Source organism: Phoca vitulina, unplaced genomic scaffold, assembly GCF_004348235.1.
Source record: "Phoca vitulina isolate PV1807 unplaced genomic scaffold, GSC_HSeal_1.0 scaffold2, whole genome shotgun sequence".
Classification (NCBI taxonomy): Eukaryota; Metazoa; Chordata; class Mammalia; order Carnivora; family Phocidae; genus Phoca; species Phoca vitulina.
Window position 1 is genome coordinate 58,434,698 of NW_022589705.1, and position 21,276 is coordinate 58,455,973.

Sequence of the window (21,276 nt, forward strand, 5' to 3'; positions counted from 1 at the left end):
AGGGAGTCAGTGGGACCATACAGGTGTGAGAAAGGGAGAGAATTTTAGGAAATGAGGTCAAAGAGGCAGCCAGGAGCCAGATCATGTCAGGCCTTGCAGGACATGGTAAGGGCTTAGGATTTTGCTCTGAAATGGAAGGCACTAGAAGATTTTGAGCAGAGAAAAGCTAGGATTTGTTTTACATTTTAAAAGGTTTGTTCCAGCTATTGTGTGGATACTAGATGATAAGGGGAACAAAGGTGGAGGCAAAAAAGGCACAGACACATGGATATCCATTAATTCCACAGATATGTACTGGGTACTACTATGGGACAAGCACTCATCTAAGGACTAAAGATACCCAGATGAGTAAGACAGGATTTCCGAATTTTGGCAGGATTTCTGAGGGAAGTTACAATCGAGTGGGGATAGAATCAAGAGCATAACCACAGAACATGTGGGTATGTATAGAACAGTATACATGGTATTACGGTAGGGACAGGGGAGGGAATTGGGTAGACAGTAGCATTCCAGAGAGAGAAAACAACATGTAAAAAGGCTCAGAGTGGGGGGTGACACGATGGGCTTTCCAGTTTCGATATGTCACTCTGTCTCTAGCACAGAGAAGTCAGTTTGAAGACGTTAAGACTGGAGGCAGAAGGACCAGTTAGGAGGCCACGTGGTCATCTGGACAAGAGAGGATAAAGTCCTGAAGTTGTACTAGAGATGGAGAAGAGATCAGAGATTCTAGATCTATGTGAGAAGTGAAACCATAAGGACTTGGTTGGGTTGAGGGGGAGGCAATGAAAAGCCTAGGCTGACCCCCAGGCTTTTAGCTGAAGTGCCAGTCTTGCCAAGTGAAAGAAGATAGGTCACATTTGAGATGCCCATGAGAACTCTAGGAGATATTATCTGAAACTCAGGGAACAGGTATAGGCTGAAGATACAAACTGGAGCATCATCGGCACGTACACGATGCCTAAGAGCATGAATGGATGAAATCGACCAGGAAGACCGTATACGTCAAATAGACTTGAGTTTTAAATGGTAAAGCTGCCACTTACCATCTGTGTGACTCTGTGAGCCTCACTTTCCTCATCTTTAATTAGGTATTAGTATTATTAATTTTTTAAATGTCTCCCACAGTGCTGAGCACATAGTTAAGTGCTCAATTATTATTCTAGCTCCAATAGTTATGAGCAGTGGGGAACCAAACAAGACACTCTGCTTGGTGAGCCTTGGGGTCTCAGTAAGTAGGTGTTAAATAAATGAAGAAGTCTAAAAAACTGAAATAATACTTACGAATACAACAGATGAGAAGGTTAAACTGGATTATTAAAACACTACATAAAGATCAATGTCAATGCTAATAAATTATCTTAGGAAAGATATCTAACACTTAGAAAGCAGATGACATCAGGCCCCTCCCTTTTGTCCTTGCTTTTTAACTTAGCCCCTCTATTTTTTTTTATTTTAATTTCCCCCATTCTATTGGCTCCTTCTTTTCAGATTAGAAACATGCTCTAGTCTCCCCTAACCTAAAAAGCCTTCCTTGGGTCTTGCTATCGCCCTCAAACTCTTGTCCAATCATTATTTTCACCAACTATCCCCTTTCTCAACCCTGAACACTTTTCAATGAACAGGCCACACCTTTTGTTTTAGGGAAAAAAAAAAAAGTCCCAGTTTATTATTACTTTAAAAGAGCAAATACCATTTATGTAATTGTTCAAGCAGGCCTATAAGTGGCATTTCATTTTAGAATATAGACATACTTGTTTTTCTACTATGGTAATTCATTTCAAGAGAAATTTCATTATGTACCTTCTACAGAGCCCTAAACCAAGAGCCAGCGTATTCAAATAAACCCCAAGGTGTGGGGAGGCTTCAGGCCAGCTCCTCATTAGAAGCCTCAGCATGGGGGCTCCGGAGACCAATGCAGAAGGTCTTCTAGGGAGAGCTGCAATGTTCAGATAAGTGAGTTCTGGAAAGAAGGGGTAGTTGGCTGGCTCCAGCAGGCTCACCCCTGGGGTAGAGCAAAGAGAACAGACAGGGGAGTTCTGACGGGCACCGGAGCTGTCTAAACTCAGGGGGACGGGACTGAGCGAGCAGCCGTGGTAATTGAGTTTCAGTTACCTGCAGGGTGGCAAAATCAAGCAGTCACTTCATCTGCCTGACATGGGGGAGTTCAGAGGTGTCCTTGGCACACTCCCAGTGAAATCCGTCACCCTTTCACCGGGCTGGGCGACGGCAACCGTGCTGCGCTTCCTGGTGCCAGCCAGCCCCGTCCCGCGAGGCGGCACGAACGCTCTACAGCTAATGCAGGCTCTCCCGCGGGCCCGGCTCCCGGGGCTCTCCGCATCCTCGCTCTGCGGGAATGGCGCCAGGGGAAAACTCGGCACCGCCGGCAGCAGCCGTCGCCCAAACTCAAAAGAGTCTTTGAATGGCAGAGAGACAGGCCCGTTTTGCTTTCTGCCCAGCCCAGCGCTGCAACCATCCTCGGGTCATTTTTTGTGGTTCTGTACAAATGTGCCGACTGGCAGCGAGCCGTTCTTCACCTGAGCCCGGATTTCAGCTCGGTGCTTTAATGTGAAGACCAGGGCTCTCACCGTCCGCCGGTATGGCCCAGTAATGAGGCGGGAGCAGAGATGAAACGTTTCCCGCTCAATATTTTCAACCAGTAGGTGATCCATCTAAAAAACAGCAAAATTATCAAATTAGGGCCTTGTATTGCATAAGGATTAAAAGCAAGAGAGGCTGGAGCACTCTGCTCAGAGGCCTCCATTAATCAACTGAAATTCAAGGACATCTACTTCCCGTCACAAGAGAAACAGGAAGAGCAAATTAATTCCACCCTAGCAATTAAGGAACAAGGCCATGTGCTTTGTGACAGGGACCTCATTCACAACCCCTGCCGGGTGGTAATATTTGCCATTATAACAGGAAACTGGCCTGAACTAAGCAACGGGTACTGGGCCCTGTACTTTACCAACCAGGAAACCAAGACCAAAGGTAATAAATCAGTGTAACAGTTTATACTGTTTTTGGTTTTTAGAGTGCCTTTTAACCCCTTACAGCATTTCAGACACACAGGGTTTGGGTCTTGATATGTGTGTACAGCAGCTTATAAATCACTTTTCATATTTAATGCTCACAACTCCTGTTACCTCATTTTCTAGATGAGGAAATAGGTTCAAGGGTAAAGAAAGGTTCAAGGTCTTACAACTAAGACTCTGACCTGGCGCCCCGGACCCCAAAGTTCATGTTCCTCTCCTTTCACCGTACTAACTGACCCCTTACATTCGGAGAGACCGGTTGAGTCTCAAGAGACTTCCGCAGGGCCAGCTGAGCAGAGCAGGCCTGTGGGATGGGACCTGCAGCAGTTCCGGGGTGGTCCGGCTCAGACCCAAGCCCTTCTCAAGTCACAGACCTCATCAAAGCAGCACAGGTCTGGGTCTCTGTCCACGGTCAGGACCCAGGCCAGACTGCGCTGCTGGTCAGGCAGCTCGCCCTCACTGCCCTCCTTCCCAGGCCCATCTCCCACTACTTGTCTCACCGGTCCCGGCCACAGCCCCAGCCTGAGCAAGCGAAGGTGCTCTGACATACCGCTGGGCTCCTGCCCACGTACATGCTCCCTCAGCAAGGTCCATTTTCCCAGGAAACATATTCCTATTTGCATGTCAAAGCTGAGCTAAAAACGAAAAAGCAAAAAAAGCAAATCCTAGCTCAAAGGACTGAAAATTTTTCCTTGGGTGGCCACAATGTCCTAAGCTTCCCTTAAACATTTTCATAATATATTATATTGATCACCCAAAATCCGTCACCCAAAATAATGATCTATTTTCTGAGTGTGTCTTCCCTGATAGTGAGTTCCTTGAAAACGGGAAACAAATTTCTCTTTCTTACTTGCTTTTTTCCCTTCCCTCCTTACCACGCCACTCATTCAAATACTTATTCAGCACTTACTATGTGCCAGGCGCTGTGCGTGGGCTGAGGAAAAAGCAGTGAACAGGGCCGACAGTCCTCGCCTCCATGGAGAGTACAACCCCCACTGGAGAAAGGTAGAGAACAGGATCCTAAATGTACTGAGTACTAGGAAAGGGGACAGGAATAAGTGCTGGGGCACAAAGCTATGGCACAGTGCCCCATCCCAGAAGGGCAGCACCTGGCTTCGGGAGGGAATGATGTTTGATCCGAGACCTCTCTGGCCAGGTGAAGGGCGTTTGCTTTGTGAGAAATTCACTGAGCTCTACGTAGATCTTCTGTGCACTTTCCTACATATGTACTATACTTCTATTTAAAAGAAAAGTTTAAGAAAAAGTGTACCAAAAATAAAAAAGGAACGCCCGATATTTGATAAAATGTCCTCACGTAAGAGAGAGCCCAACAGACCAAAACAAATAAAAAAGGAACTTGGAAGAAAGAAGGACCGGGGAGAATATAGAACAGGACTGAGAGAGAGAAAGAGAGTGACAGGGAGGACTATCTAGGCCCAGACATCTGCCTATGTGTAGCAGACAGGAGATGTTCAGGGAAGTCCGTGATCCTGATGGCTTGTGCTGGACTAAGTGCACTTGGCACCATGGTTCTCCGGAACCCAGATTCCTCAAGCTTTTCATGGCCTCCTGGGTAGGCACCGAAGTAGCCCCCCGCCTGAGGCAACCCTGGTACCAGACTACTTTAGTAGGAGGCAGGAAGGGTGGCTAGCTGTCGGCCCACCGTCCGGCAATGCTGCCAGAGAGGCCCCTCATCCCAGGGGGAGGATGGTCAGTCACTGACTGTCCAGATTCACTTAATGTAACAGACAAGAGGAAGTCTTCATTTTTCTTTTCTTTTTTTTTTTTTTTTGAGGACAGTGGTTGTGGGGGGAGAAGGGTATGTGTGCATTTGCAAAAATACGTCATGGCCATTCCATCAAACTGTAGTCTGTATGTAAAAAGAACTTTGAGAAAGCCTTGGAATTCACATAACTGAATATCATCCATACTTCATTCAGCAAATAGCTACTGAGTCGCTACTCTGAGCCTGGCCTGATCCGGGTATTGGAGACCCTGAGCAGAAAAGACCTGACTCCTGCCCTCTGGGAACTCACAGTCAAGAGAGGAGATGGCACATATGCAGCTAGCCGTGGGGCAGGGGGGTGGGTGCTGCACCAGCGATGTGATGGGAAAAGGAAGCAAGCACCTAACAATTCTCATGCATGCCTCTTATTAAATGAAGGCCAATCACAGTGAGGAAAAACATCAGTGGTATTAAAATGTAAGTCATAAGGGAAAATAATTCATCATACACCCATGTGTACAACAAGGTCATTGCACAAAGTGAAGAGTGTCTGTCTTCTAGCTGCCTTTGGATAGATTTCAAACCCATCCAAGTTGTTGAGTCCTTTCCAGTGGGTCCCAACCTGGTGATTCAGGTTAGTCCTTCTGGGTGAAAGGACCAGAGTCTCACTGAGACCTTGAGAAAAAGAGGTTTTGCTGTGAGATACATCCACAGGAGTGGGAATGGGAGCAGGAATGGGAAACATCGGAATGAATGGGAACAAGAAACCTAGAGATTTATTTAGGGACCACATCCTTTCTCTTGTGGGTCTCGAGATCTGCCTGGTCTCTTTCTCACACACTGTTGCTCCTCTCCATCTGCCTTACTCACCACCAATTGTAACAGCCTTATTCTTTCCCCCGTGCTACCCATCTTTAGCTAGCTTCTGCTCCCTCACAACTCCTCCAACACCCCTTCTGCTTCAACACTCCCACTGTTGTTTCCTTGCCATTTCCTAGTTCACACTTCTCAGGGACAGAGCATCTGATCTGCCTTGCTTACCTATTTGTACCTGTATGTTAGCTGTGTGTTATTCAGTTGTCTGATTGCGGACGAACCAGCGGTAGCTGGGGAAGATATAAAACATGACCACCTAGAGCTAGCTTTCCTCAAGGATTCTGGACCCAGTGGGAAATGGTGCCATAATCGATTAGTGATGTCTGCCACATCCCTAAGTTCTTTAAAAGCAAGGTAAGGTCTTCTTCATGTGTTTACCTCAAGGGCAGAGCTTCCCACATTGTACTGTGACTATTCACCGATCTCCCTCAGAAGACTGGAGCCCCTCGAGGGCTGTTACCACGTTGGATTCATTTCTAACTCCCGATGCCTAGCATTGGTACGGGCACAGAGCAAGTGCTCAGTAAGTTATCTGTTAAATGAGGACCCTTCTTCTTATGTAGACCTCCCTGCTTTCCAGCTCTTTTGGTAACATTCTACACATAACACAGATAAGATGTGAAATATAATGTTTCTATTTTAATATGTATTTTCTGGCTCGGAACATCCTACCCGTTAACAAAGGCCAATTCAACTGTCATCTCTTCCGTGAAACCTTCCCAGATTCCCTCAGCAGATCTCACTGTTCTGTCCTTTGTGTGTCTGTACCACTTGCTAGTACCACTATTTCAGACGTATTTTCATCCTGCCTTATATTTAGTCAGTCATTCACAGGCTCTCAGCCAGGAGACAGTAAGCTTTCTTAAGCCCAGGGAATGCGCCTCATTTATGTTTATATTCTCCCCAGCACCAGCAGTAGTAGTACTAAACATTTGTTGAATTGAATATCTGCTGGAAGCAAACTTTGTATGAGTTTTCCAATAGCATGATTGGATTTGTACACATCTACCTACACTCCTTTTTGACCACTCGAATACATTTCTGATAGAGCTGGTCAAAGCCAGAGGTGCAGTCTGAGGCCATTAAACAAAGAGAAAACTAACAGTCCCATATGGGGACGTACCCCTGACCTGGATCTCATTAGCACCATCTGACAACCAACTGGGCCAACCAGCCAGTGTTTCATAACTCTTAATGATACAGGCTCACTTTGAGAACCAGGTTCATTTTTTTTAATGACATAATAGGAAAATGATCACAGGCCATGAGGTAGGAAGGAGAGTGGATAATGAGGAAGGGGAAGTAAGAGAATGACACCACAGGGGACGTTCATATGAGGAAAGATCTAAAGGACACGGAAGAACAAAGAAGATCCGGAAGGGAGAGAAAGTAAAGGGGAATGGAGCATGGGTCTCAAAAGTGGAGTTTTTATTCATCTATCCCATTATTCCAAGAACAAGGAAACAATCCATACATCTAGAAAGCAAGACCTGTATAGAGTAATAAAGAGATGCACCTTTTGGCTGTGTGTGTATATTCTTCATCTGTGGCTTTTACTACTAAAGGATATGATCACAACAAATAGCACGGAAACATTTTTTCCCACAAAAATATAATGCGTGAATTTGCAAAAACACATGCTAGGATTAAACTGTAAAGGCTTTTTAGTCATTGGGCCTGTAACTTACCCAATGGTTTACTCCTGTCTGATAAAGTACATTTCTGGAGATCTGAGGTCTGATTTGAATGCACTCAACACTGGTTACTGTCAAAGACCAGATACTGGATGAGATGGTTCATTGATTTACCCTAACATGGAAATGTTTCATATGATGATAGGTGCTAGGAGTTAACCTTATATAAAAGTGTTTATATTTATATTCCCTGACATACCAAACTGATAAAAGTACTGTCAAATGCTGTTTATGCAAGGAAAACAGATTGATTTTTTTTTTTTTTGGTCAAGGAATATAGTAAGATGCACATTTTTATTTTAAAAATGTATTCTTTGGGAACAAAACCATTCAACTATGCTTAATCTGATATTTTTTCCAATTACATTGGAAAGCACTAACGAATGTATCACTTTTTTAACTTTGTTTTGTAACACTTGAGTGCTTACCACTTGATGTGCCATTTAAAGGATAATTAATGGATAAACTAAAAGGATAATTATTATGGAGTTTAATATAGCAGGCAAACTGCTCATTAATCCTTACAAGCATAGCTTCGTTATTATCGTTTACTTAGATACCACAGGGAACTGGTACTTACCACCACATTAACTACATATTATATACCCACACTCTATGTTTCTGCAATAATTTTGGCTTATTTTAAAAATAAACTTTATGTAAAATATTAAATAGCAAATCTTGTTGGCTAATCGATACTCTGGAAAATCAGGCTTACAATCTTTACTTTTTTTTCTTTCTTCCAAGGGTTTAAGAGTCATGTTAAAGCTTCCTTTAGGAAAAGTTAACCAAACTTACAGCATATTAATTCACTGAACTATCAAATAGACATTAAAATTATAAATATGAAAAATAAATATATACAGAAAAGAATATACAAAATGACCCTGATATTGATCAAGATGAAAAATAAAACACAAATGTAAGTAATTGTCAATTTTCTGCAGTTATTTAAATGATCAATAAAAGCATCTTATGGAACATTTGGCATATGATTAGCTCTTAATAAATATGGTATAATCATTAACTTGTCCAATATTCATTTAAAGAGCTGTAATAATTTAACAAACAGGAAATGCACCAAAATGTTAACAAGATTATGTCTGGCGGTAGGTTCAATGATGATTTTGCTTTTCCTTTCTATATTTTCTCATTTTCTAGCGTAAGTTTGTATTAAAAAACCCAAAACTTTACTTTTAAAAAATAAATAACATACCATAAGTCCATTTACCTTTCTTGTGTGGATGCCTAATTGAGATAGAAAGGTTAAAATATTTTTTCAGAGAATGCAGTGACAGTTCTAGCACTTAAACCTAGACTTGAAATTGTTTCTTTTGTTAATAATATTAAATTATTTTTTAAGGATACTTTAATAGGGATACCTGAAGAAGAGGAAAAAATATGGATGTTATGTCTGATTTTTCTAGAATATTAACTGACCTATAAGATTTGTTTATGACGATTAATATCATTGTTAATGAGCAAAAATCCTTCTTCTAGCACGTGTACCTCAAACCACTAACATGTGAACTGTGAGCTGTGAAGACGATAGAGATTATGTCTAGCCAATTGATTATACGCCTTGGAACTAAAGGTATGAGCGCTGACAAAAAATGGGGGAGTAGAGTCTTTCCAACAGACACCTATTTATTTTGCCACTGATACTCCATAGCACAATCCAGGCCAGAATTTTTGTTTCGGTGGGAAGGGGAAGAATTTTAAACAGGAAGGAACCACACTCATTAAGTCACTTCTAATCACCACATACTCTACTATTCCTTTGTATAAATGTTTCATTTAATCTTTCCAATAATTACAGGTGGTAGGAATTATAATACTCATTTTACAGATAAAAAAATCAAGTCTCAGAAATGTTCAGGGATTTACCTAAAGTGACAAAACCAGTACATACTAGAGCCAGGGTTTTAATCCAGGTCTTGCTCCAAAGCCTGCAATCTTTCTATAATACTATCTTCCAGAATGCTTACAAATCCAGAATGCTTAAAGAAAACCCAGTTAGAATAAAGCCATAGCACTAAGACTACGGAAGATTTATGAAAATGTGAGGCTCATTTAACTGAGAGAATCACATTCCAACCAGGACATTACCTCTAATTCCAAGGCTTCTGAGAGTAACTTCTGGGCGTTTTTCCTGAATGTCTCAGTTTTGGGGTCACTTCGCACTTCAATAGAAGGTCTGTCTAAATGTTTTTCAATGAAAGTTCTCCACTCAGTGTAAACTTCTCTGGCAAGACAAGCCACTTCTGGATCTGAGTGCTGACGCATCTTGTTCACGGTGTGACCTGGAAGAAGAAACGAGAAACTAAGGGAAAGGTGGTTCTGTTTTCTTTTGAAAAGTACAGGACTAGACAGGCTGACGTGTGGCATGTAGAAAGTCATTCACATACCTAAGGATATAAATGTAAAGGCTCTTGTGCAAATGAAGACCCATTTCTCAAAGGCTGAGATAACCAGATAACCATAGCAGGAGAATCACTGGACTAACCAATGCAGTAAGTCATAAAATAGAAGTATGATCAATAGATGCTTAACATGGAACAATTAAAGTACCAACTCCTTCGTTCAAAAATTGCAGTAAGAGAAAATGAATTAAGCATTTATCTTGTCTTTTTGGTACATATTATATTTCAGAACAACCAAATAGCCCTACTTATTGACAGAATGCTCTTTATTCAGCTAATAAGTGTGAAAAGATTGACAGAATTTTTAAACATTTCATAGCCCATGATGAAATAATTCATTTGGGTGACAAGCATCAATGGATGAACTCATTCAATGTAAGGTTGATGGAGAAATTTATAATGGAGGGATGAGCTGTCATCACCTGAACCACTAATAAATCTTAGCACCTGTAAGAGAGGGACTCTCAGACAGAGGTGACACTTCACAGCCCTACCTATGCATAGTCTTACAACCCTCCTCCCAGAGAAAACGAAGAACCAGAATCCAACCAGTCATTCAAAGCTAACCTCCGGTTTATAGAAAACATGAGACAGAGGAATGAGTTAAATTATAGTATGAGGAAAAAGACATCCAGAATGTGAGACACTCTGTAGGACCACAGACCTGATTTCTTCAATAGTCATTGGCATTTTTAAAAAAAATTTATTTTATAATTAAGTTTTTTATTTGAGTGTAGTTGACACACAATGTTACATCAGTTTCAGGTGTATAACAGTGATTCGACAAGTATTTACATTATGCTATGCTCACAAGTGTAGCTACCATCTGTCACCATACAACGCTATGACAATCCCATTGACTATATTCCTTCTGCTGTGTCTTTTATTTCTGTGACTTATTCCTTCCATAACAGAAGCCTGTATCTCCCTCTTCCCTTTACCCATTTTGCCTAGCCCCCACTCCCCTTCCCTCTGGCAGCCCTCAGTTTATACTCTTGTGTTTACAGATCTGATTCTGTTTTTCATTTGTTTATTCATTTGTTGATGGCTTTTTTTTTTTTTTTTTAAGGGAGTAAGGTCATGGACCGCTACAGATTAAGAGTCTTTGGAGTTCAAACTACCAAATGCGATGTATGATTCCAATCCTCACTGCAACAAATCAACCATTAAAAGAGATTTTGAGATACACAAGGAATATGAATTTATACTACATATTAAATTATACCAAGAAATTACTGTTTGTTAAGAATGATAATGGCACTGTTGTTATGTAAGAAAATACCTGTATTTTTAGAGATGCATACTGAAGTATGTAGAGCTGAAATAATAAGGTCTGGGATTCTGCTTTAAAATACTTAAGCAACAGCACAAAAACACAAAAATGGAAATGATGAAGTAAGTGGGACCAAATCTTAATAGCTACTGAATCTGGGTGAAGGCATATGGGGGTGTGTTCTATTATTTTCTTTATTTTTATGTCTGTTTGAGATTTGCATAATAAAAATGGAAAAAGAGGAAAAGGATCAAATATATCAATATGCAAAAGTACTTAGACAAAAACAATTACATAGAAAAGCCAAAGAAATCAACTAAACACTTAGAATTAAAAACTTAAAAAGTAGAGAAATATTAGATATATTTAAAAAAAAAATCAATAGCTTTCTTATGTCTGCAATAACCAGTCTGAATACAGTAGGGAAAAATCCTGCTTACATGAGTAAAAACCATAAACCACTTAACAATACATTAACATGTATGTTAATGTTAAGTAACATTTGGGCATGTTGCCTCCAGTTGACTCCCAACAGCCCTGACTGGCCTCTCTGCCTAAGTTTGGAACCCTTTAATGGCATCTCCCACAGTGCAGCCAGAGTGGCCTTTTTAAAACTTAATTATTTCCTGTTTTAGAGATATTTTTTCTAAGACATAAATCTGACCATTTCACACCTCCACGTAAATCTTTCAGTGCTGTACCCAAACTTGTATCTTGTCACACAAGTCCCTTCACGATCTGTCCCCTCCCACCTACTTTCCAGTTAACATTCTGCCTAGAACACCCTTGCTTCCCTTTTTATCTGGTTAGTATCCATTCTGCCTTTAAGACTCAGTCTAGGAGTCCCCTACTCTAGCAAGTCCTCCTTAATAGCCCCCGTCTTGGGTCAGTGCCTCTCCTCCTCCTCCTCTGTGCTTCCTCAGCACCCTGTGCTTCTGTCCATCACAATAGTTGTTATAACTAGTTGTAATTATCTGATCAGCTACCTCTCTTGCCCACCAAAGAGAGCTGGAGGGCAAGAGCTGTGATATGTTCATCTTTGTCTCTCCAGCAGAGAACACAGTGGCAGGAGGTAGGGGTCGGGAGAGTGGGTGTGCAGTAAATGTTGGTGGAATCAGAGAGCCATATGAAGAATAACATCTTTTTACTAAAGTATAGGGGGAAATGCAGATGAAAGGGGAAAATGTACCATAAGATAGAAAGATGAGTACAAAGAGATACGAGTAAGACACAGTCCCTGGAATTTGACCTATACTCACCCTGCCAAAGTGTGCACAGAAATGTGTACAAAAATACCCTTATAGTACTGTTTGTGATAGTGAAAAGCAAGAAACAATTAGAAGTCCATCATTAAGTGTCCAATTGGTTAAATAAATTACAGTTCACTTGAACAATGAATACTTCGCAGCCATAAAAGACTGGAATAGCTCTACATGTAGTAACATGGAAAGATGATCACTTTATTCAGGTTCTCCAAAGAGCACGCACAGTATGAGCCCATATTTACTTTTAAAATTATATTTGTGTATACATATAAGCACGTATATTTGTTTATATGCAGAGAAAAAAGTCAAGAATTTATAATGAAATGATTAAGCGGGGTCTCCTGTGAGTAGTAGAGCTGCACGCATCCGCACTGCCTGCTGCTCAGCTCCATCGCATGGACTGGCTCAACCTGTCAGCAATCCTAACAGCACGGGCTGTGCTGTAACAGAGGGGCATTCAGATTTTTCCAAATACAGATCCTTCCCTTCCATGTGTTCCCCTTCTTATCCTTTTCTCTCTCCAAGAAAGACATTGTTGATCCAGCCTGATATGCAAGAAATGAAGATGCAGAAGTCCCTCCAAGAGAGTCCTTCTGCTGGTCAAATGCAATGGATCTTCTCCATCCTGATGTTACTTGTTCCTCTGTGACCTCTGATGCTGCTTTGTCTTCCGAAATACTCTCTTCCACCGCTTTTTGGGACACCACCTGTTACTGTTCTTTCTCTCTCTTCTGCTGGCTGCGTATGTCTTACCTAACCTTTAATTATCAGCGAACCTGAGCTGGGAGGCATTGTCCTTGGCCTCTTCTCTTCTTTCTCCACCTGCTCTCCCGGAGTAATCTTACCCATTCCTGTGGTCCAACTACCATCTGCAAGCAGATGACTCCTAAATATATCTCTAGCCCAAAGGCTCTCACTGAGCACAAGACCCAAACATCCAGTCCCCTACTGGACACCTCCACCTGCTTCTTTCACAAGTACCTCAACGCTTTTTTAAAAATTTATTTAAATTCAATTAACATATAGTATATTATTAGTTTCAGAAGTAGAGTTCAGTGATTCATCAGTTGTATATAACACACAGTGCTCATTACATCACGTGCCCTCCTGAATGCCCATCACCCAGTTACCCCATCCCCCAATCTGAAGCAACTGTCAGTTTGTTTCCTATGATTAAGTAACTCAACACTTCTAAAATGGGGAATGGAACTCCTTATTTTCCCCCTCAGTCTCTCCTCCTATACTTCTTGTCACACAATGGCACCACCATTCACCCATCATTTCAGGCTCTTTAACATTTTTTATATCTTTCCCTTTCCTCCTCACCTCCCCTTCCTCCTCACTGCTACCCTAATTCAGGTCCTCACTACCTCTCTGCAGGTTTACTGCAGAGACGTACTAACCAATCTTTGTCGCCAGTGCGGCCTTCTCCAACTCCTCCTTATTACTCAAGTCAAAATAACCTTTGAAAAACACAATTTGAGGCATGCCTGTGTGGCTCAGTAGTTAAGCATCTGCCTCTCGGTTTTGGCTCAGGTCATGATCCCAGGGCCCTGAGATTGAGCTGGCATCAGGCTCCGTGTTCAGTGGGGAGTCTGCTTGAAGACTCTCTCTCTCTCTCTCTCAAATAAATAAATCTTCAAAAACACAATTTGATCTCATTACCCCCTTAGCAAAAGCCCTTCAATGGCTCTCTCCACGGCCCTCAAATTAATTCCTAAGTATAACATTCAAGCTCTTGATGACCTGGAAGCTCTTTGGGCTTACCTCTCACCTTGTTACCTTCTTTCCTCCCTCCGGTCACCCCCAGCCCTTCTGCCCCTTTGCCTTCATGGACTAAGTTCTAGTCACAGAGAGCAACTTGCAGGTCCTTGTTTCAGGTCAGGCTGTCTGGACTTCTTACATTTCTGTGCCTTAGCTCACACTGTTCCCTCTGCCTAGAATGTTTAAATGCCCACCTGAGCCTCTAAACTATAAACATCTTGAGGGCAGAACCCCATACCTTACTCCCAAGTTATAGTCCTAGCTCCTGGCATGGTGCCTAGCACAGAACAATCAATAAATGTTTGCTGAACTGAAACAGTTAAATAAAAACCATTTACATTTGGCTTTCAAATTGCTTTTGTACTAACATTTGAATATGGATGCAGTTGATTGGGAAAATCACACAACTGCAAACAAAATAATGGAATTATACTAAAAAGAACTGAATCCAAAGGCGCTGGGAAAATGAAAAGTTTCTAATTCATTGTTAAGAATTCTTCTGCTTACTACTCCAGATTGTATGTGAATTATCCCATTTAATTTTTATAACTAAACAATGAATTAAATACTATTATTATATCTCCTTTTACAAATGAGAAAATGAAGCTCAGCAAAGTAACCTGCCCAACATTTCACAGCTACTAAGGGTTTAGCCAGGTTTAGCCAGGATCTGAACACACACAGCCTGACTCCAGAGCCTACACACTTAACCCCTAATTCCCTGGGACTGGCTCGCAGGGAGTGTTCAGTAAAGCTCTGTTGAGATAATGCTGTTCAACTTCTTGCTGTTCCCCAATCAGAAGAGCACAGGTCTTGAGAGATGGCCAAAGGGCAGAAGGCTTCACCTCTCAGGCCAGGGTAGTGGGGTCACCTCACAGATGCCCCACAGGACCTCTACCCAGACTGGTCAGGAGATGCTGCCAAACCAGTGAAGTCCTCCCAGGAAGGGCAGTACTGTAAGGGAGCCCAGGAGAATGCAAGATTTGTCCGCAAGCAGGTGATAGCAGGAAAGGCAGTTGGTCTGGGGCAGGAAAAGAGAAGAGAAGGGGTGTCTAGGAAACCTTCTTCTAGAAAACAAAACAAAACAAAAGCAAGACAAAATGATAAATTTTAGATCAGAGAGGGAATTTCATGGTAACAATAACAACAGTTAGCCACTGTGCTAAATGCTCTACCTACCTTAACTCGTTTAAGCCTCAGAACAGGCAGGGGCTGTTATGATACCCCATTTTACAGGTAAAGAACCCAAGGACCTGGAAATTCAGTGACTTGCAGGACATGGCAAGTAAGAAATAGGACCAGGTTTCAAATGTCGGCAGTGTGGCTCCAGAGCTCATGCTTTAACCCTATACTTGTGCCCCTGGTGATCATATAGTCCTATCTCTACCTGATTGAGATGAAAAAATATGAGGCTCTGTGACCTTTCCCCAAGGTCACAAGTTGGTCAGTAGCTACATCAAGGAAGTTAATGATCTGCAAAGTCATTATTTGCTCCATGAGGTTTATGTTTTAAAGCAAGCGGTGCCACTGGCTGGTCTTATGATCTAAGTCAAGTCCCCTAGGTTTAAGGGCAGGGGGTTTCTGCATCCCAGCACACTGGTAAGATGAATTCCCTGCAGGAAGCAGTCTTTTGCTCATTTGACAAACATTACCAAATACAAAGTATGTACCAGGCCTTGTGCTAGACACTGGGATAGAATGTTGAGCAAGACAATCCTGTACCCAAGGAGCTCCAGGTAGGTCTAAGCATAGGAGAAGACACCTAAACAAAACAAAATACACAAAAGTGTTACAGGTTGGTCCAGGATCCTAAAATAGTATTGAAGGGGAACTCCAGGGAGGGTCAAAAGGACAGAGGAGTCAATTCAGCTGACAAAAGGGCCGGGGAACACCATGAAAAGAGGCAATTCTTGTCCTGAGTCTTGACAATGATTCAAGAAGATAGGACTCACACAAGAAGCACAGTGAAGGAGAAGACAGAACCTGAAATAGCATGGCATAATTTAAGGGTTGTAGTAAGCAAAATAATGATCCCCAAGGATGTCTATGCCCCAATCCTCAGAACCTGTGATTATGTTACCTTACACAGAAAATGGGACCTTGACAAGATTAAAGTTAAGCACCCTGAGATGGGAAGATTAACCTGAATTATCTAAGTGGGCCCAATCTAATCACACAGGTCTTTAAAAGTAGAAGAGACAGAAGGCTCGTGTGGGAGAGATAAGATATAAGAATTCGACCCACCACTGCCAGCTCTGCAGATGAAGGAAGGGAACCATGAGCCATGGAATGCAGTGTTTCTAGAAACTGGAGAAGGCAAGGGAACAGATTCTTCCCTAGAGCATCCAGGAAGGAATGTAGCCTTGCCAACACCTTGATTTTAGCCCAATGAGACCTGTCTTCTGACCTATAAAACTGTAAGATAATAAATCTGTGTTTCCAAGTTTTAAACCACTAATTTTGTGGCAATTTGTCAGGGCATTATTCAAAATAAAATGAATACAGGAATCTATAAGTAGTTCAAGATTGCTGAAGCAATGACAATCTATGGGACAACTTAAAAAGAAAAGGCCATCTGAAAGGTCGTTGCCACTAACTTATTCCATAACCTTGAGCAAGTTAAATCACAAACCCATTCATTCATCCACCCACTAACTCATTTACTCATTCAACAAACATTTTTAGCTTCAGATTAGAAGACTGCGTTTCATCTGGGTCTTGAAGGGCAAGCAAGAGTTTACCATGGACAAAGGTGCACCTTTAGGTTTCAAGAGGTGACATGACATGGTATAAGTACATCATAGCTTTGTCACTTATTTGGTTTTCTGACCAAGGGCAAATTACTTCAAACTCTCTAAGCCTTAGTTTTCCCATCTGTAAAATGGAGAAAATCGTAACATTTCCCTCACACAATGGTTATCTGGATCAAATGAGATCACAGATGGGAAAGTACTTTGTGAGTACAGGGTTTTTGCTGTTGTTAACCAGTCATAAATGAAAATAAGACATCTCTGAAATCAGATCAATAGGACGGACATATAATTTTCCCCATTATATTCCTATGTACAGTATTGCAAAAGGGGGGCATGCTTGCTCATCAGGTTAAGAGGGCAAGGCCTGACTCCACTGCCTTACCAGACATTTACCCCATACCCCTTGCCCACTTATTTCCTCTATAATAAAGGTATCTAGTCACAGAGCCCTTAATTCAGTGGCAGATCCAAAGGCTTTTGCCCAGCCAGCCCTTGACTTCCCAGACCACTTGAGAGAAGTGAGATCACACATTTCTTCTGCCTCTTAAAACATTCTCCTCCTGAGTCTGCATGTCATTGTACTGCCCTGCCTCTCTCCCTCTTCCTCTTTAATTACATTCCCTCTGTCTCTTCACTGGCTCCTCTTCTTCCTCCCATTTCCCCCCCAACAGACATTCTCTCAGGTTCAATCCTTTAGCCTTTTCTTTTACTTTTATTCAGAGAATTCACCACTTAGGTGATTGTAAGCAAATGCTTCTGGGCAGATGACTTCCAAATACGTATTGTTGGTCTTAAATCTCTCATCTGCACTTCAATCCCACGGCTCCAGCTCCCTGTTGGACATTTCTACCTGAAGAGTTTATGTCAGAGCAAAACCATAGGGATGTTGACTAAAATGGCAATACTAGGAGAAAACTCCCATTTGGGGTACATAAGAAAAGGCACTAAATTCTGACTTAAAAGAGGTGAGTTTGCGCAGATGGCAGAACCCAGAGAAATGCTCTGATAAAATAAAGGCACATATGGCCGGGGTCCACGGCACAATGGCAGTCTGTCCGCTAACCAGGAAAGAACCCTGCCCCAAGAGACCTGGGCTCTCATTACATTTCTGGTGCTAACCTCACTAAGTGGCCCTGGATAAGTCACTTTATCTCTCTGGGCCTGAGTTTCTTTGTTTATAAATTGAAGTAGCTAAGATTTAAAAGTGTTATGACATTGACTTTATAGAATTCAGAAAGAGATAACAAAAATGATAAGATCTCAACAGTAAACGGACAAATAATACAAACAGTTCACAAAAAAGGACAAAGTACCAATAAACACAGAAAACCCTTCTATGCGGCAAATGAAAACAAGATGCTATTTTTACCTGTTGAATTAGTAATATTTTATGAAAGTAGCAGGAATATAAATCAGAACCTTTCTAAAAGTCTAAGATTCAAAAATTAATGAGGACAGGAGATGCATACCCAAGATTCACCTGAATTAAGTCACCTCAGTTAAACTGGAGAAGTGGACAAGCTCTCTGGTTAAGTACTTCTAAAGCAGCTGACTGAGGTCTGAGATTTATGGAACAGCACCCTCTGGTAGGGGAAAGGGACAAGAATGAAGAAACAGAGAAAGGCAAGAAGCAGGATATATAAAGGCAGAAAGAGCCATGGAGAAAATCTTTGTCCTTGTCATTTTCACTGACTTGATCAATATATCCTGAGCTGCTGCTATATGCCGCACTAATGCTTGAAACGTACTGGTGAATAAAAGAGCAATGTCCTGCGGACACAGAGTTGGCTAGTTAGCAAATAAAAAACAAAGAAGCAAATAAATGAGTCATTATAAACTCAGATAAAAACATATAAAAAAGAAATAAACATATAAAAACATATACATAAAAACATATATATACAAAAATAGACACAGAATTGGGAACAAGTTCAGTGTCACTTATGTCAACAGAAAAGAGAGTAAATCAATGGTCTCAAGTTCACAGTTCTGGGAAGATGAGAAATGAGACAAGACTATTGGATTTGGTTAGAAAGAAATCACTCGTGTCCTGCGAGGGAAGAACAGTGGTGTGGGAGAAGCCAGAACAGAAAGAGTTTAATGAAGGAGTGGGAGGGGCAGAAATGGGAGTTGTGAGTATCAATCATTTTTAAAGGGATGTGGCTATAAAAGAGAAACAGGTGGCTGGAAAAGGTGGCAGACAATTAAAGAGTCTGAAGGCAGATGGAATGCGCCGGAGGAGAGGACAACACAGAGAAAGGCACGTTGGCGTCCTCACTCCCTCTCACCTCCTCAGTCAGGTCTTGCTGAAGCCAGTCCATTCTCTCAGACAAGGTCCCTCTGTGAGCCCGTCACCCAGCAAGTTAGCGTCTCCCTTGTTCCAAAAATCAGAACTTTCTTCCATTCCACATTCCCTTTCTGATACTGCTGCCTCTCTCTTCTCTTTCAACACAAAACTTCTTGAAAGAGTTATCTACCATCAGTTTCATTTCCTTACCCTCCTCCTCTCTCTTCAAGCTTCTGCTCCTAATCTTGCCTTTGAAACTGTCCTTACCAAAATCGTTAATGACCTTACTTTGCAAAATCCAAAATGCAATTTCTAGATTTCACTTATTTGGCCCTTTGACAACAATGGACATGCTGACCTCTGCCGCCCCCCGCCCCAAATACCCCACTCCTTCCCAGTGCATGACAGCATTCCTTCCTGTTTCCCTTCTGTTTCTCTGGTCATACCCTCTCAGTTTCCTTATACAAGTCTCTTCAAGATTGGTGTGCCTCAGGATTTGGGACTTGGCTCTTAGCTTTTCTTATATATTCTCCCTGAACAAGCTTACCTATTTCTATTGCCTCAATTTCTAACTATATGCCGATAATGACTCTCAAACAGATATTTATGATCTCTCCTTAGCTGCAGTCTTGTACGTCCAATGTCTTGTTAGACATTTTCACTTGGATGTCCCAAAGTATGTCAAATACAGTTAAGTCTAAAACTGAACTTATTATTGCCCCCACCTCTATGGTAATAAGCAGTACTGCCATCCACCAATTTGCCCATATTAGAAATCTGGGCCTCAACCTTCATTTCTTTATCTTCATTCCCAACATCCAATCAATGTCTATGTCCTTTGGATTTTATTCCATTTATATCTCTTGATTCCAAGCACACGGCTCCATCCCCATGATGATTATCCCATCCAGGAGGCTCTCATTTCTCACCTAGACATTTTAATTCCTTCTTAACTGGGCTTCCTGACTCTAGGTTTGCTTCTCTCCAACATTTTTCCCACATGGTAGACAGATTTTTCTGAAATGTAAATCTGAATATGTCAGTCTTCTACTCAAAACCCTTCAATAACAACCACCTATTACCCTTAAGATCTTAGGCTTTATGGTGGACTAAAGCTACCCTTGCACTGCAATAAACTAGATTCTGGATAAAAGTCACCTCATTCCCTCCTCCAAAAAAGTAAGCAGAGGCTAAAGGAGTAGGGTTATCCTAAGGGGTGATGTTAATAGCAATGCTGCTGAAACACTTAACTTTGGGCCAGTGGTTAAGTGGGAGAACTAATCGTGGGACTCTTGGATACTGAGCTGGGATCCTTGCAAGGTATGCTAAAGTATTCCAGGTTAGAAGTGGCCCTTGACTACTGGCAGAAACTAAAAAAAAGTTAATCCCCTCTAGAGGGAAGCTCCAACCTAACCTGACAGAATTCCCATGGATTAAAAGAAAAAAATGAGCTCACAATTAAAAATCAACGAGCACATGGAAAGGCAAGCACCATGAGAGTCAGAAAAAACAAAGATGTAAATCCTCAAGGACTACAAGTACTAGTATAGTCAGATGAAGAATACAAAAGAACCATATATTAATACTTAAAGAAATAAAAGGCACAAGGGCGCTTGGGTGGCTCAGTGGGTTAAGTGTCTGACTTTGGCTCAGGTCATGACCTCAGGGTCCTCGGATCAAGCCCCCGTGTTGGGATCCGTGTTCAGTGGGGAGTCTACTTGAGGATTCTCTTTCTCTCTCCCTCTCCCTGCCCTTCCCCCACTTGTGCACGCAGGCTCTCACTTTCTCTCTCTCAAATAAGTAAATAAACCTTTAAAAAATAAAGAAAAGGCACAATGACAAGGATGTACAAACACTATTGAAAAGAGACAGATTTGGGGGGGAAACCTGTAAAAATATAAAATGGCTCTGAAACAAAGAACTCCATGAATGGGCTAAATAGCAGATTAGAGTGAGCTGGAGAGAGAATTAATGACTTGGAAGATATATATCTGAAGAAATTTCCTGGAATTCTGTGAGATTAAGGAGATAGGATGATGACTGATAAGCTAAGGGGTTTGGTAAATAAAAGGCCTAACATACTTCTAACTGTAGAATCCCAAAATGAAGGAATAGTGAGAATGAGAGAGAGCCACTTTTGATGAGATAATGGCTGTAAAATTTCTACAAATGAACATAAATCT

The 21,276-nt window shown here is 41.6% G+C and overlaps 1 protein-coding gene across 3 annotated transcripts in view; it reads right to left on the bottom strand.

The window, feature by feature from the left end:
* Positions 1–1,513: 1,513 nt before the first annotated feature.
* The window catches only part of TCEANC2 (transcription elongation factor A N-terminal and central domain containing 2), a 33,866-nt gene continuing 14,103 nt past the window's right edge, over positions 1,514–21,276 (bottom strand). For 2 of the 3 annotated variants that reach the window (XM_032428390.1, XM_032428385.1), the window contains exons 4-5: positions 9,438–9,631; positions 1,515–2,669 (exon numbers count right to left, since the gene is read on the bottom strand). In XM_032428390.1, coding sequence (XP_032284281.1) covers positions 2,481–2,669; positions 9,438–9,631 — 383 coding nt within the window. In that variant the 3' untranslated portion in view covers positions 1,515–2,480. Of the gene's footprint in view, positions 2,670–9,437; positions 9,632–21,276 lie in introns of all 3 variants that reach the window. The other variant, XM_032428392.1, reaches the window with a different exon arrangement.